At 41.5% G+C, this 18239-nt stretch overlaps 1 protein-coding gene across 6 annotated transcripts in view; it reads left to right on the plus strand.

The window, feature by feature from the left end:
• The window catches only part of PDK1 (pyruvate dehydrogenase kinase 1), a 1069548-nt gene that overhangs the window by 466916 nt on the left and 584393 nt on the right, over window positions 1–18239 (plus strand). For all 6 annotated transcript variants that reach the window (XM_044075547.1, XM_044075543.1, XM_044075544.1 and 3 more), the window contains one exon: window positions 13886–14070. In XM_044075547.1, coding sequence (XP_043931482.1) covers window positions 13886–14070 — 185 coding nt within the window. The remainder of the gene's footprint in view (window positions 1–13885; window positions 14071–18239) is intronic.

Below are 18239 nucleotides of genomic sequence, written 5' to 3' on the forward strand. Positions count from 1 at the left end.
GACTGTCCTGGGGAAGGTTTACCCCTGAGGCAGAGGGGGTACGCATAATGGATGCCATCCGTAAGGCAGAGACAGTCTGCAGAACCAAGGTGTCTGTGGACTCTTCTAAATTGTGTCTTTTCAACCCACGCACCTGAGGGATTGTCTAACAGCTGTGCTTGGAAGGTCATCATCTCAGATGCATGGGTATTGAGATTCATGTCATACAATTGCCTTTCCATTTACTACAAAGGAATCCTAAAAATCTCTTCTGAATGTGCTCATCAGGAGGCCCCACCAGACAAGCAAAGATCCGGGGTCTATTCTAGATTAGTTTTGGTACCAGAGAATAACAAGGACTTCAAACTAATTCTAGATCTCAGTAGACTGCACTGCTTTGTCAAGCATACCAAGTTCCATATGGGCACTGTGCAATCCATTCTTACCACTCCTGAGGAAGGACAACTGGATGTGCTTGATAGATCTCAAGGATACTTACCATCACATAAAGACAATGAGACTCTCCTAGATTTCTGCACTTTTGTCTGGGGGTCTGTCATTACCAATTTTGAGCTCTGCCCTTTGGTCTCACCACAGCTCCCATGGTATTCACCAAGTGCATGGCAATATTGGCAGCCTGGCTCAGGCTGCAGGGTTTTCAGGATTTTCCATACTTGGACAGCTGATTCCTCACCACTTCCATGAAAGCATTGCTGTGTCTGTCCATGGACATTACAGTGAATTACGAAAAGTCCAGTTTAGAACTCATTCCTGTCTCCTGTGTTGAGAATCTATAAAGGTTTGGCAGTGGGCAGTGTCCTGTCTGCAGTTTCTGTTTGTGAAGCACATCCCAGGGAAATATTACATCCTGACAGACTGTTTGAGCAGGAATATTTTCCTTCTTCATGATTAGTCCCTGAACCCAAAAGTAGCAATCCAGATCTTCTGATGCTGGGGCACCCCTTTCCGCAATCTTTTTGCCTCCCCATGCAGCTCGAAGTGCTGCAGTTTTTATGTGCTGATTTCTCCAAAGAGACAGTCACCAAGGGATGCTGTTCTGTATGCTTGGCTACTAGGTCTTTTGTACTCCTATTCTCCCGACACCCTTAGTAATCAAGTTTCTTCAGATGTCAGCCCATTGCAGAGTGACCATTATCCTCATTGATCCATTTTGGCTCCAACAAGTTTGGCTTTCCTTTCTCTGTGGAGCTGTCAGGCTGATAATTTGGGAAAGGCTGACATTGGATCTGATAACCCATAGGTTGAACTGGATAGAAGAAAACAACATGGATCTGTCATTATGGTAAGTACATAACTTTTATTTTTACAATGTCCCACACCATGGCATTTTGCTAACAAGTGGAGTAGCAGGTGGATATCATGGCTGAACCTGCTGTACAAGTCATAACAGCAGAAAAACAGGGGAGGATCCTGGTGCAGCATAACCACAACTGAGGCAAAGGTGGATGCAATACCCTTGTAGCACTGTCCGAAAAGAGATGTGTGGTCCACAACCCTGGAACAGACAAACAACACAGGAAAAAATGATAGCTTCTGAGTGATACTACATGTATGTTGAGCAGTATATGCATTGGCGGTGCTGTGCATCAGACATTACCATACCATTGACCTGAATAACCTCCATGATAGGGGTTGGTAAACCATGTAACCATAGGCAGCATTGGTGTTGTTTCACCAATGATCTTTGTGGCTGACTTGGGACAGCCTGTGCCTGACAGCCTCACATCTGACCCTCCCACACCTGTAGACTACATGGCATGTGGAGGCAGACCTGTTAAAAGTTGAAGTTTTGTTTCATAGACTATGGAAATAACATTGGTCATCAGCAACCTCAGCAGCAGCATATGCTGCCTGTCCTTATTCTCCAGATCATTCTGCAGTGGTGAACATCCTCCCACAAACATGAAATCTGACCCTCACACATACACAGAAAGTATGACCTGTGGAGACTAAACAGTTGAGATTTGAAGGTGGAAGTAACATTTGTCATCAGCAACCTCAGCAGCAGCGCATGCTTCTTGTCCCTGTTATCCATTTCACTGAACAGTGGTGAACATCATCCCACAATCCTGAAGCACATTTATCACGTCCAGAATGCTGTGGGTGTCAGCTGTTTGTTCCTAGCTCGCTGACCTCCATATCTGCTGATTTAATTCTGAGTGTTTTAGCCATATCAAGGACAGTCCTGAACTCATGTCAGCATTGCCCCCTTGCATATCTCCTTTGTGTTAAATGCATCAGAGATGATGCACACATCAGATGCTGTTGGCCCTAGGCCATAGGTGGAGCCCAAGTAGGACCCTCAAGTGTAGGATGTCTGTACTGCACTGGTATGACCATGTGCTCAGTCTGTGCCTCTGTAGTGGCCAGTGTAATGCTAGATGTCGGGTGACCTCACCTTCCACAGTACTGCACAAAGAGCCTCTGTGTCATTGGACATTGCCGCTTGCATGTTGTCAGTGTCAACTGCAAGTTATCTGCTGATGTCAGTGCTATGCTGTCTTGTTGTGCTGGACCCTTCATCATTTGAATATGTGAAAGCATGAACAACACGTGATATTGTTATTAACCCACATACATATGATTCCATAACCCCTGTGGCATGCACACATACATATGATTCCATAACCCCTATGGCATGCACACTGCTACATGTGGATATACTGATACAGAATAAGTTGAAAGTGTACCTTTCCTTTTCAGAATATTGCATTTGCTGACAAAAGGTACCTGCAAAGACAGATAAGCAGGTGGCCCTTGGTCAGTCCTTTAATTCAGTTATGCCATTTATTTATTTATGTATTTATTTTACATTTGTTAACCAGGTAGGCAAGTAGCCCATTTTCAGCAGAGACACAGGGATAAACGCTCCATAACAATAGTACAAAAAAGATGACAAAAATGTTGCAAAGATTTGCAAAGAATATACAAAAAGTTTAACAGGTACCTGCAGTCACAATTTACAAAAATAGAATTTAAAAAGAAAACATTACATTTCCTAAGCTTTGCTATGAACAGTAATGAGGAACTCATTAGATAACATGGCTAAAGTAAACCATTGTGGTATTTTCATTTAGTAGATGTAAGACAAGGATAGCAGAAAAGAAACATTTGATTGATGGTATGAGAAACTGGCCAGGAGTATTACAGGAGCATAGCCATTGTTGAGTAAGGTATTCCTTTAGGAGTTGTTTGAAGCTATGACTATCTGTGTTTTTTAGGATATTCTGGGGAACCACCCCAGAATATCCTAAAAAAACACAGATAGACATAGCTTCAAACAACTCCTAAAGGAATACCTTACTGAACATGGTGTTTGCTGTAGTCTGCTGTAACGGACATTGCAAACCTGATGCTTACCCTGCGGAAACGCAGGTTCTTGGTGACAGCCTGGTTCTCACATCCAAGCCATCCCTATGTATGAAGGACCATTCTTTCAGGCAGATGAGTGACACCAATAACTCCTTGACTTCAGTGAGCAGCCTTCTGTGTTGGTAGTCCAGTCCCTGCAGTGACCTGCCTGTTGCAGTGACCAGTACCTTTTCTTCTGCATGGAGTACTAAATTAGTAACGTTAATTGCACCTGTTTGAGAGACCTGTTATGACCACTTGCAATATTCACATCCTGCATCAGTCCTTGCCAGACCTAATCCTGATAAAGCTTGTTTGTTTGTAGCACCTTTGCCAAGGAGGTGGATGCCATTGGTGCAGAGGACCTGCAGTAGTACTTTGTTCTCCTGCCTAGTGAACCTTTCAAGGCCATGTCAGTACCTGCATGCCTGAGAGGAAAACATATCAGATAGTGATGGCGTTGCTATGCTGTGGCATGCTGATGAGTATGACCATAGTCTTCCCCTCTTAAGGGACCTAGTTAACAGCTGCAGTTAGTGCTCTCTGCCGCCTCACCCTCCCTTTTAGATATTGTACCCATGATCTGTGCAGTCTGGGAACTCCACACCCTTTATGGCATATAATACCCACAGTATCCTATGTCTAAAGCTTTACTCCCCATTCACACAAGCACAGTGCTGTGTAAGTGCCAGTACCTGTATACCTGTCATGGTGAAAACAAAACATGTGACCTAAATGTTGGTGCATAGACTGTGTGTAGCACTAAAAATGCATCTCTACATAGCACAACATATGGTTCATAAACATGCATTAGTGCACACTAATGGGGTCTATCATATTGTTTCTCGAGTGGACCTACTGAGTGGCCATGGCTCTGTCTGCAAGTGGATAAAACAGAGCTCCTGCTTGGTGTGCCAGAGACTACAGAATTTTCATGTTCTAACATCACAGAGACTTTAAAGAGCACCTGCTGGGCCAGTATGATGTCCCTTTGATGAAGGTAGTCACATTGTACAAACTGGGCCAGGTGTTGAGTGATACTTGTGGTATCATAGGTTCATAGGTTCATACTAGGCTATCTGCCCTAGGGCATTTATAAGCCTAGCCAGAATGTGTTTGGCTTTCGCCACCCATTTTAAATTTATTTTGCTATGCCCTTTTTCGAGGTTAGTATACTGTGCCTCTGTCTAACAGTGACACAGAAGTGATACCCAGGGTAAACCTACGATCTCCCATCCACTCATCAAGATTCCTCTTGAAGAGAGTCAATGAGGGACTCTGCCTAACCTGGACTGGGATTTTATTCCAGAGTGAAGGGAGCCTCTGGGTTATGAATCTGTCCCTCCAGCATGTCCTATTTATTTCAATGCTGAGGTTCAAGTCTCTCGAGCGTAGCTCGATGGGATTTGGATTTTCTGAGGTGCAGCATGTCCATTAATTCCTGGTTGGACATGGCTTTATATGTCAGGCACAGATTGCCTCTGAACAGGCGGTATGCCACTGAGTAGAGCTGGAGTTTCTTTAACCGGGCAGCATATGGCATCTGTTTGAGCCCTTTGATCCTCTTGGTGAGGTACTTTTGGGGTCTTTCCGTTGCTGCAGGTGTCTGGTAAGGTACATCCCAAAAGGGGCATTGTACTCAATTATGGGCCTGATGAGGGATGAGTAAAGAGGCACGATGACCTCCCCTGATCTAGATGTGAATCCCTTCATGATTAGGTGGGCTATATAAAATGTTTTTCTAACCACTTTGGCCACGTGGTTGTCAAATGAGAGATTGCTATCAACTTGGGTCCCCAGGTCCCTAATTACTTCTTCTGTACTTAATGGATTACCACCTATGTGGTAATTTGTGGGCACTTTGTTTTTGCCAAAGGGGATGACTATACACTTTTTGGCATTTAGCTTGAGGCCATGGCTCTGGCACCAGTTGTCTGTTTCTATGAAGCCCTTTTGGGAGGATGCTTGTGTCGGCTGGAGAGTCGATTATGGCACCCAGTTTGCAGTCATCTGCGAACTTGGTCAGCCACAGTCCTTCTGTGGTGGCCTGTACCTTCGAGAAATGTATACCGAACAAGAGAGGTCCCAGGACTGAGCCTTGTGGGACACCACTTGTAACTGGTTTGGAGCCTGACATGGCTCCAGCAATTCTAACCATGTGGGTTCTGTCCTTGAGCCAGTTTTCAATCCATCTAGTGACATAGGGGTTTATATTTAAGCTAGTGAGCTTATCTATAATGCCCGAGTGGGGTATTGTATCGAAGGCTTTTGCAAGGTCCAGGTAGGCTGTGTGGACCACCTTCGTCAATGGCCTTAGTGACTGTTTCAAAGAAATCAACCAGGTTTAAGAGGCAGGATCTGCCCTTAACAAAGCCGAACTGGGTAGGGTCCAGTGTCTGTAGGTCCCCAATATCTTTATTTATGAGGTCCATGATGATCCTTTCCATAGCTTTGCAGACCAAGCTAGTCAGGCTTATGGGGCGATAGTTTCCAGGATCCTTTATGGAGAGGGACCACTGTTGCTGTACGCCACTCTTTGGGCACATATCATGTAGTAAGGCTGAGATTGAACAGTAGTTTTATGTTTGGGTTTAGCTCTTCTTGGAGTTCATGTAGGACGCAGCCCAGGACACCGTCTGGTCCCATTGATGCTGTGTTTTTTGCTTTGGAGAGGGCGGCTCTTACCTGAGCATCTGAGATGTCAGGGGGGCAGCACTCTGCTGGGATAGATATTTGCCCTTTTGGTGGGGAGTTTGCCCTGAACCTGTCAGCTAGGATGTTGGCAATGTCTGTGGGTTCAGTGTATTTTTGTCATTTTGGACTAATTCTGAGCATATCTGGGAATTACCACCCAGGTTCCTAACATAACTAAAGAAAGCCTTGTGATTATCCTTAGTGTCCTGTGCAATTTTTCTCTCGAAGCTGGCCTTAGACAATTTTATGAGTGCCTGTAGTTTTGCTAATACTGATCAGTGATGCCTTCCCTTTTTGGGATTTTGCTCTATCATTTAGTAGCTTCCTCCTTCTATTGTATAGTTTGTTTATGGCGGGGTCCACCAGACAGGACGTCTGCCTTTGGAGGATTGGGTCTTGGTTTTATTTGGGATCACATGATCCATGCATTCCTGAAGGTGTTCATAGAATGCGTTTATAAAGGATTCTGCGGTCTCGGGCGTATTTTCCACAGGCCCGGGGGCTTTGAAGGATTCCACCTCGGTTTTGAGGAGTGTGAAATTTGCTTTAGAGAAGTTTTTCACTGTGGTTTTCTGGGCAGGGGGTGGGGTCGGGATGTGAATATCCAGTGAGATTAGTCTATGGTCTGATCTTACCAGTGAGGGATACACTTCTGGTCTGGAGCATAGAGTCCCCATGTTGGTGATGATCAGGTCCAGTATGTTTTCCCCTCTTGTGGGAGTGGTAACAAGTTGTTCCATAGCATTTGAGTTTATAAATTCTAGGAACCTTTGGGCTGGGGTGTTGGAGCTAGAGTAATGCTCCCAGTCTATGTTTGGGTAGTTGAAGTCGCCCAATATAATGGTGTTTGGAGAGACCTCCATATTTTCCAGTGTTTTCAGGAAGGCCGAGTTGGGTCCTGGGTTTGGGAGGGTGGTCTGTAGCATGCTATAAACTGGAAGGCAGTTTTACCCACTGTTAGTTGCACATGGATAGTCTCTGATGCATCGTGCTTTGCCACCAACCTGGAGGTGTGGGTATTTTTGATGAATATCGATACTCCCCCTCCTTTTGTGGTTCGGTCCAAGTTTTGGGGCTGATAAGCATGGTATGAGGTATAACCTGGTAGTGCTGGGGTGCTCTCGGGAGCCCTGAACCAGGTTTCTGTTACTGTACAGATATCTATGTTCTCCATGCTAAGGAGAGTTTCGAGTGCGTGCATCTTGAGGTTTAGACTTCTGGTGTTGAGTAGCATTACTCTTAGTTTCTTATCCCTTGTGATACCTATGGAGGTGGGTTTGTCTTTTGAGCCTTGCTTAAAAAAGGCACTATGGGGGTAGCAAGAGCCTTTGCCAATATCCGAAAGCCCAGGGGTGACAGGTGCAAGCCGTCCCTAGCGAAGCATCGTGGCTTGTCGAGCATATCATCCCAAGCTGACAGGCATTGGATCCGCTGTGAATGACACCAGTACTTAAGCCAATTGTTGAAACTGATCATCTTGTCTTCATATTGTGGCATCATTCTTGGTGAGGTTAAGATGCTACTCAAGGTCAGGGTCATACCGGCCTGGGCTACATGCTCAGAGACCTCCTTTATGTCTCTTTTCATGTAGTCCAGGGAGGTACGTCTCAGGTCATTCACACCAGCATGGACAATGACTGAGTCATATTTGTACTTGCCTTGGAGTGACCTGAGTGCTTGTGTTATGTGGCAGATCCTAGCGCCCGACAGGCTGCTCACCGTGACCCTCTCCTTGTTCAGCCTGGTGAGCGGGACATCAGTGTGCCTGACGATAGAGTCACCTATTACAAGTGTATCAGGTGTGTTGTTTAGTCTTAAGGGCTGTGACTGTTTGGCACACTGGCTTTGTGAGATATGTGTTGCACATGTTTTGTTTTGGGGTAGCAGTTGCTTGGGTGTCTGCTTTGGAGGTCTCTGCTGCTTAGGCAGATCTTTATTTAGAGCCTCCGAGTATGTTTTTGTGTGATTATGTGTTTGGTTTGCTGTCGTGGTAGGTCTGTGTGAGACTGGAATTGTAGTGAGTGTGGTTTCCTTCTCCTCCTGACTGGTTATGCCAATACTGAGTTGAGAGAGCTTAGCCTCCAGTTTGGCTATATGGTTGCATCTCTCACATGTGTTGGAATTTGTTGGGAGGAGGAGAGAGTTGTCTGTGTACATGAGGCAGTCGTAACATTGCCTCAAGATTCCCAGATTCACCAGCTGGACCGGAGAGGAGATTGACAACTGACCTTTGGACATGCTAGAATAATATTGGGAATTCCTTAATAACTGAAAACAAGGGCCAGTGGGGAGTGAGGGTGTAGTGCTTATAATTTTTAGTGCTGTCTTATATAATTGCTTTAGTGAGCAAGTGCCAGGTAACTTAAGTGCAATGTGTTACAGGTAACTTAAATGCAAAAACGACAAACAGTAACTTTCTTTCAAGTGAAACAAGGAAATAAGTACAGTAAACAATGCAGATATCACTAGTGATCCACAGAAGCACTGAGAAGCCGCGTATTAGGCGGAATTAGCGTTCCAGGGGAATAACAAGCAAACAAACAACAAGCATATAAACAAAGCTAGATTCAGCAGGCCTGGATCTAGTCTATGCTACAGCAAACAAGGTGTACCAATTTCAGTAAGATACAGTTCAAATATTTAGGCACTATAAACCTTTAACCAGAAATTCCCAGCTCAGAAGGGCAGAGTCCAGCCTCTTCTCCCACAAGAGTGCAGACCACGAACCTTCTTAATGTAAAATAACTGGCCTGAAGCCCAAGTGCTTAAACCAGAACTAATACACTTTAAGAATAACATACACTGGGCTCTCAGTCAGCAGTTCCCAACTTAGAAGTATGAAAGCTACCTGTCCTGCCACCACAGTGCATGCCACAAACCTTCCTAATGTAAAACAACTAGTCTGAAGCCCAAGTGCTTAATCCAAAAGACTTAGAATGATAGCTACACTTTAATCAAGTTACTACCAAGCAGTAATAAATACAATTGAATACTTTAGAGAATGCCTGGATTAGTGCTCAAGTTACACAAACAAAGCTAGATCCAGCAGGCCCGAATCCAGTCTATGCCACAGCAAACAAGGCGCACCAACTTCAGTAAGAAGCTGTTCAGATATGCATGCACTATAAGCCTTTAACCACAAGAGTGCAGACCACGAACCCTCTTAATGTAAAATAACTGGCCTGAAAGCCCAAGTGCTTAAACCAGAATTAATACACTTTTAGAATAACAGACACTGAGCCCTCAATCAGCAGTTCCCAACCTAGAAGGATGTAAGCTACCTGTTCTGCCACTACAGTGCAGACCACAAACCCTCTCAGTGCAAAACAACTGGTCCAAAGCCCAAGTGTTTAAACCAAAAGACTTAGAATGAGTTACACCAAGCAGTAATAAATACAATTTAGTACTTTTAAGATGATGCAAAAGTAAAATAAAGTAGGTAGAAACACAAGTGCAGTAAAAGCAGATGAATTTTTTTTTTCTGAACAAGTGCTGAGATCAAAGAAACAGATTTGAGTGCTGAAACTAGAAAACTGGCTAGTTATAAGAAAAAAAAAACTAAGCTAGAAGGCTTCCCTCCAACATAGAAGGGCTTGGGGGCTCAGAAGCCTACAAATAGTCTATACCACTTAACACAAAAGGCAGGAAACAAGCTTAATTTTTGTTTTCTGTTTCCCAGATGCTCTCTTTGTACACAGTAGGAGTGCCTGAAATCAGAATATGATCTCACTGCACTCAGTTGAGTGAGCAAATGAGATGGGCCCAGAAGGAGTATCCAAACACAAATTTACAAGAGGGGCGGGCAGTTTCAAGGCCACCAAGATCAACACCAAAACAAAAATAAGGAGGGTGGGTGGGACTAACTGAAGAGCAGAGTCAAAACTTCCAGTTCAGTTAATATTCCTGCAACACAGTTAAAATCATTTTAAATACTGTATTTTTTTGAAAAAAAAAGTGCAGATAAAGGTACTTAAATTCTCTTATACGTCCAGTTGAATACAGCATGTTCTTAGCCGTCCAAAGCTGAGGTTTTTAAGCAGAAAATATTTCACACTGTACCACTTAAATAGGCAAGGACAGGAAATCAAAGAATGTGGCTACCCCACACCTGTAATTACTAGCAAATAACAAAATTCAGCAAACACTGACTAACTTCCAGTTCAGTTAATATTCCTGCAACACAGTTAAAATCAATTTAAATACTGTATTTTTTTTGAAAAAAGTGCAGATAAAGGTACTTAAATTCTCTTATACGTCCAGTTGAATACAGCAAGTTCTTAGCCGACCAAAGCTGAGGTTTTTAAGCAGAAAATATTTCACACTGTACCACTTAAATAGGCAAGGACAGGAAATCAAAGAATGTGGCTACCTCCACACCTGTAATTACTAGCAAATAACAAAATTCAGCAAACACTGACTAACTTCCAGTTCAGTTAATATTACTGCAACACAGTTAAAATCAATTTAAATACTGTATTTTTTTAAAAAAAGTGCAGATAAAGGTACTTAAATTCTCTTATACGTCCAGTTGAATACAGCAAGTTCTTAGCTGGCCAAAGCTGAGGTTTTTAAGCATCCATGCTGGGTAGCAGTGCCACCGTCATTATGATGACCTGAGGGGCACTTCCTTAACCTCTTTCAACAAAGTCAGGCAGAGTTTCAAAAGAGTGAGTCAGAGATGTCGTGTAAGCATTTGTTTTGAGTTTTACCATTTTCTTGTATTATGCAGAATATTGTACACATATACTTAGCAGTACACACTTTGTTTTGCAGCTACAGAGGTGCATTGGCTGAACACGGCTGGGTGCAACTGAGGCAAAATACTTCTCCAGACAGTAGGATGCTTGTGTTCTCTCTAGTTCACTGTATAGCTCCAGTGGTGTTTGTCTCATACCTGTGTGATAATGTCTTCTTGCTGTGTCATCCTTCTGCTTCTGTAGGTCAAGTTATGGAAAAGGATGATTAGGGGCTGTAAGCTGGTCTCTGTTAGCCACACCTTCTGCTGCTGGATCACCAGTGGTTTCCAGTTTTGCCTGTCAGCAGGGACACCCACTGCTGAATGTGACATGGCAGGATCACTGATGTCCTCTGGGTCTACCTGTTGCGGGGGGGGGGTGCGGGGTTTGAAGGCTGCACTGCTGAAGAAGGATCAAAGCAGTGGTAACCTGGCAATAGTTGTGGAAGCTGGTAGCTGCCAAGATGTACCAGCAACTGGATGCCAATCTTGGCAATGGTGAGTGCCTTCTAGCATGTCTGGTGGAATCATGCAACTGGCAGCCCATGCCAGTCAGCCCTCCAGAGGAGCAGCTGACCCACAACATCAGGCATCCAGGAGACTGACTATTTTTTGCCATCAGGAGCAGTGTGGCATCCATCTATGCCAATAGCCCACTTTATCCCAGGTGCAGTGTGCTCATCCACCAGTTGTCCACCCTCAGTATGCCTGTGTCCATCCAATATCTTCCCCACCTTTTGTGTGTGTGTACTGCATCAGTCTGTGTGTATTCCATACTTTTCTGTGTCCCCTTTTCCCTCTCTCCCACCTGCAGCCATCCCTCAGTATTTTCCCTACTTATCTTCATTCGTGTCCCTTACAAAATGATGTCTGTCATCCCAAAAATACCTTTCCTTCTTTCCTCCCTACCAGCCTTCCTGCCTTATGGTTTGCCTTGTGTGTTTAACTCTGCTTGCTGTTTTTTTCTTCTTTCCTAACTTTATATCTACCCATTTTCTCCACATTTATATACTAAGCAGGGTTGCCATTGTGCTGTGTACACCCACATTTGTCTTTCTGTTGGCGGATGTGCTCAGTTGTGCTGTCCTTTTTATGCTGGCCAGCTGTAGTTATATGTCAGTATATAGTGCATGGAGGTGTGCATTTGCTCAGCTGTGCTAGCCTGTGTAGTTCTGACATCTGTCACAATAGCCGTGCTTGCCACTGTAACACTGCTCATGCTGCTTCTGTACAGTAGCATGGTGTTATTCATCCCATTACCACTGTGTCTTTATTTTCTTATGCAGTCCTTTGCCCAGTGTGCAGCACTATCTCATGACCACTTCATTTCTGATTAGCTGTCTGGCACTTCATGCATTGACCTCCTTGAATATTAATTGTGCTTGTCTGTGAATCTTAGCTTTAGTGTTATTGTACTGTACTAGTAATATAGCTTTATGCACTGTAACAACATTGTTTATATCATTGCTGTAGCAAGACAGATTTACTAGAATGTAGACAGTTAAAAGAGAAGTATTCCACCATTTTATACTGTACTGCATACTGATGTTATGGTGTACTGCCTTATGTGAGTCCTTCTCTTCCAGAACTGTTCCAGTAAATCAGCTATGCCTTTGTGTACTGTGAGAGACTTGTTATTGGCATTTTTTCCGTACTAATATTGCATGAGTGCTCACTGAGTCTCACACACACACACACACACACACATATATATATATATACACACACACACACACACACACACACACACAGTGAGTCTGTCACACACACGCAAACACACATGTGTGTGTGTGTGTGTGTGTGTGTGTGTGTGTGTGTGTGTGTATATATATATATATATATATATATATATATTATATATATGGGTTCCCTTCAGATAATTGAACTTTTAAAAGCTCGACTTTCATATGGCCGAAACCGTATGATCGAACTTTTAAAAGCTCGACTGGTCTGAATGTGGATCTCCATAGAGCACGGAACGGGAAGATTTCCCTTTACCGCAATGTAGTGTGATCTCGAACTTGGTATATTTAAATAGTGGCGGGTGCAGGGGTTCTTGCCCCCCTGCTAGCACTGTTTAGTTTTTTTTATTTTTATTTTTTTTTTCACATTTTTCGAACATTCAAATGTTCGATCATATGGTCTCGACTATATGAAAGTCAAGCATTTGGATGTTCAGTTATGTGAAGTGGATATATATATATATATATATATATATATATATATATACATATATTTATATATATATATATATATATATATATATATCTATATCTATATATCTATATATATATAGATATTTATATATATATATATATATATATATATATATATATATATATATATATATATATATATTTAGATATATATATATATATATATATAAATATAGATATATATATATATATATATATATATATATATATATATATATATATAGATATATAATCATAAACTTAAAAATGGCCATGAAGCATAAACTGTTCTGCATTTCACTAAACATAATTTACAAGTAAAAACCTCAAGGTATGCTTTCTGAACAGCTAGTGGATTATATAAAAAAAAAAAGATGCACTCTACATATACACAAAGGGAAAGTCATTCCTCGTTATTTACAGTGGGTGAGGCAAAAGCAGTGTGCTACATGTTAAACTTTTTTTTAAATAAATTTTATGTTTTTAAGAAGAGGTGAAATGGAGAGAAAGGACAAGTGTTGAACACTCTATTGCTTGAAGACATTTAGATAGTTTACTTAAATACCCACTCCATCTTGGGATGTTTAAATAACTACTATATGCAAAATGTGTTATAAGACTGAAGTAGTCATAGCAATGTTCAGACAAACGTATTATTTTTATCTGCTACATTAGTTACTTGGCAGACTTTTTCAGCCAATAAATTAGATATTCACGTAGTATCTTTTGTCTTCCATTTTTACCAGTAGAATGTCATATTCTCCCTCTGTATCTTTATCAGTTCATAGACATAGAATTTCTTCCTGTTGTCATACAGAATTGCAATACCAGCTGGTGTATGTAGTCTATATAAAATAGTAAACTGCAGGGCTGTATTGCATCATGTTTCTTACTTGTATAATACCTTTAGTTTTACAGATACTCTGATCACAGTTCGAAATCGCCACAACGATGTTGTTCCCACCATGGCTCAAGGAGTGATTGAATACAGGGACTGTTTTGGTGTAGACCCAGTGACAAGCCAGAATGTACAATACTTTTTGGATCGATTTTACATGAGTCGCATTTCTATTAGGATGTTACTTAACCAACACAGTAAGTATGTTCATTGAGGTAAAATCAACTGCCGATTTTTTTTTCTCTTAGAATAATTTAAATATACTTTATGCCACATAATTTCACAGAGATAGTTTCCTTTTTTTGTTTGCATGTGCCTTGAAAAATCTCCAAGATGTATTTGGGTTTGTTTCTGTCCTTTCACTAGCCCACAACAGATAATCAGATAAAGACAGACAGGAGAGTTGAATGGATGCATCTAGCTTCTTTACTAGCATAGCAGAGTGCTGTTTGAAGAAGGAAACCACATGGCATATGACATGCAGTAGCCTTATGAGATTCTTATAGAGATACTGAACTATTGTACTTATTACAATCCTCATATTTTATGAGTTAATTTTACAGTGTTTTGTAGTAATTAACGCTAGCTACAGTGTCTCCAAGTATGTCACGAGATACTTAAAAATGCAGTTTATCAGTCAAAATAAACTTTGTAGTCATTTAGGACTACACAAGTGCAGCCTAAATGAAATTCCGAGCATCAACTCACCAGAGAGTACATAGGAAGCAAGGATAACAAGAACAACAGTATAACATTTCAATTAAAAAAAAATATTCAATACAAAACCCACAGAAGAATAAATAAACCAGTAATAACAGCAAAAACACACAAGCCCCCCTCCCCGAAAGTCATAAGAAAAATAGTGTACATAGCAGCATGACAGAGTATTGCACATGTTAAGATTATCCTTCTTTGTTCATCTGCATCAGACAAACAGCAGGCAATTGCACGTGAATAAGAAAATGTATTGGTACATCAAAGAATAAAAAAAAAGATATTGCACACTTTTCAGCTGAGCTATGTATTGTGAATGATTACTAACTAAATAATAAGTGGTGGTATCAGAGTTTATACGTCTCAACACTGTTGGGTAGAAGCTGTTAAGTATCTGGTGGTCCTGCAGCACATACTCTGATATATCTTGCCCAAAGACTGTTATGTAAACCAACAATGTGTAGGATGAGAGGGGTCACAAATTATTTTAGATGCACATTTAATGCTTTTTGCTGCAGAGAGATCCTGGATTGATGGTAAATAGGTGTCCATGATTTTTTCGGCAACTTACACCACTCTCTCTAGCTTCTTTCTTTCTGCTATTGTACTGTTCCCAAATCAAACTGTGAAGCTGCGAGTGAGAATGTTGTCAACTGCTCCTCTGTAGAATGTGGTAAGAACAGTAGGTGGAAGCTTTGCTTTTTTGAGCCGTCTGTGAAAGTGGAGACATTGTTGTACTTTTTTGGCCAGCTGTTCAGTGTTCACAGTCTAAGAGAGATCCTCCGAAATGTGCACCCCCAAAAACTTTGTAGATTTGACCCTTTCCACCTCATCACCATTTATCATGAGCAGTGAGTGTCTTGTTGACCTTTTCCTGAAGTATGTAATGATTCTTTTTGTTTTACTGACATTCAGGTCAAGGTTGTTCTTAGCACACTAGTCAATATCAGTTGTATTTGACAAGCTTTGCTGTAATTTATAAAGTCATTGCATATGTTAAAATCATGTAATTTTATAAGTATTTTTGCATTTCTTCCATATTTGGTTCTTGTAGTCTCTCCTTTGAATATAATCATATCCCCTTGAGTCATATAATGTGGGTATGTATAAACTGCACTGTAACTTTGCCAACTGTGTGTGGCATGGTGGGTTAATGTAGTCTGATGTAGGGGAAGAGAGGCCCAGGTTCGAAACTTAAAATCTTTGGCCACATCTTACTGTGGCTGGTATGATTTGTCATTATTCTGGAATGGGTTTAGTAATTTTTGGCAGATATATTTTTTTTTCATGAAGAAATGACCTCATATTGTTTCAACAGTATAAGGTCTAGGAGTTTCAGCTGTATTCACTGCTTCTGCTGGTACTACAGTAGTAAATTCTCTTGCAGTTTAGTACGCTTTATGTCTTTTCTGAACTTATATGGCCGCGGTGGTGCAGCGGTTAGCGTTGTCGCCTCACAGCAAGAGATCTCCCGTTCGATTCTCGGCTGGAGCGCCTTATGTGTGGAGTCTGCATGTCCTCCCCGCAGTCAACTGACGTTAAAGACATGCACGTAGGTGCGTGCATGAATGGGTGTGCCTTCTTTGAAGGTTAGGCGTCGGGCTGGCACCTCGTCACCGTAAAAATTCACTGCCAATAATTAGCGGACTGGAGTCACGCTGTGGCGACCCCTAACCGGGAAAAGCCAAAAGACATTACTTTACTTTGTCTTTTCTGAACTTCTTGCCTGACTTATTTCATATTTGTTATAGCCTCTGTTAAAAGCAGCATAATGAAAACTGTAGCAGTTTAGTCTCAAGTCTTCTTCCTGTCAGCAGCTGTAAAGTAGATAGCCCAGTAGCTTACAGAGGAGTGTTTTGATACTTCATCAAAAGTGAACAGCAGTCTTGATTTGCATTAGCAGCAGAATCAAAGATAAGTTAGCTGGCGCCCTCTGGAGTTCCAGTCTGATGCATCCATCCAAGTTGAGGAGTAAAAAAAAGGAGGGGGGGTCCTCTCAAAACTGAGGGCTAAAAAAACTCTTCAGCTCCGAAAATGTAGCAAGTGGCTTGTTACAGTTAAAATACCACACACGAAGCTCAACATTTGGCATCTCAAATACAGTATCAGCATTCATTTCTGAATGCAGACACTGTATTTGCAGTCAGTTGAAACAGGCAAACACTTTTTGTGTGGTGCCACACCACAGACATTTGCCAGTCTTGTCATCTAACACCTTGTGCCCAGGCAGACATCCCCCTTCTCCCTGTCTTAGTTATCCTGTTGGATAGCAACATAATTTTTTATGATGCTCTTTATAGTCTTAATGTTTTTTTTCACATGTCCACTGGATTATGGATGGATCAGCCTGGTAGTAATGTGCTTAAGCTCCCACTTTTGTGAAAACTTTCAAATGCAAACTGAAGACCTTTTATCTGGCAAATGAAAGTGACAATTTAAAATAAAACAAGTCAGAAAGAAGTTTGCTGCATGGCCTTTCTGAAATTTCATATGGTATTATGGCTTTCACATTTTCTGTGAAACATTTTGCACACTTAACATTCTTTACCATCATCTTGAGCTGAGACATTCCTTGAAACCTATCTTCGCATCACATTATTTACAGAATGCCTGTATCTACTCTGTTAACTACTTTTTTCTTCTTCATGTCATACTGACATAGTCTTTCAGCAACTGCATTTCTATATCAGTCTCCATTTGTACTTCCTAAAGTCTTGCAGCCTTTCTTCAGATGTCAGTAGGTAGGAAATAATAGGCATCACTTCTAAGTCGTGATTCAACGATTCCATCTTTCTTTCAAATAAACCCTGCTGAATACTTCTACAATATGCATCTGTGTTCCTGATTTGTACACAATCTTTGGATCATATTTCTTTATGAGCAACATCATCCTTTCGTGTAATAATGATACCTACTTTATGTAATGGCTTTAGAAAAATCTTCCATAATGGCTAGTGTGCCATGTGAACTCAGACTTGTCTCCCAGGTATATATTCATAGAGATTTTCATAGCTAAACATAATGACTAGAAGTTCCTTTACAGGGTGAGTATGTCTTTCTTGTGCATTACTCAGTGCTCTGGGATGACAAGTATTTGTCCCTGTTGGCAGCAGTAATACTGCTGCACCAGAGTAACTGGCATCTATTTGCATTAACTAATTTTTGTCACATCATAATAATGACATTTTGCAGATGCTGTAACCGGTTTCTTTAGCGTTGTGAAATTGTTCATGTTTAATGTGTCAAGTCATGGCCAAGGCTCCATCTCACTATGTCATGGGGCCAGGGCAGTAAGCAATATTAGTATTTTCCAGGGCTCCATCCCATTATGCCATGGAGCCAAGTCTGTTAGTTTTATTAGTATTTTCCAGTGCTGCATCTCATTATGCCATGGAGCCAGGTCTGCTACTTCTGTTAATATTTTTCAAGGCTATATCTCACTATGCTATGGAGCCAGGTCTGTTCGTCCTATTAGTATATTTCAAGGCTACATTCCACTATGCCATGGAGTCAGGTCTCTTAGTCCTGTTAGTATTTTTCAAGGCTACATTCCACTATGCCATGGAGCCAAGTCTGTTAGTTATATGAGCCAGGTCTGTTAGTTATTAGTATTTTTCAAGGCTACATCTCACTATGCCATGGAGTCAGGTCT

Source organism: Protopterus annectens, chromosome 6.part1 (assembly GCF_019279795.1).
Source record: "Protopterus annectens isolate FY-2018-M chromosome 6.part1, PAN1.0, whole genome shotgun sequence".
Lineage (NCBI taxonomy): Eukaryota > Metazoa > Chordata > Ceratodontiformes > Protopteridae > Protopterus > Protopterus annectens.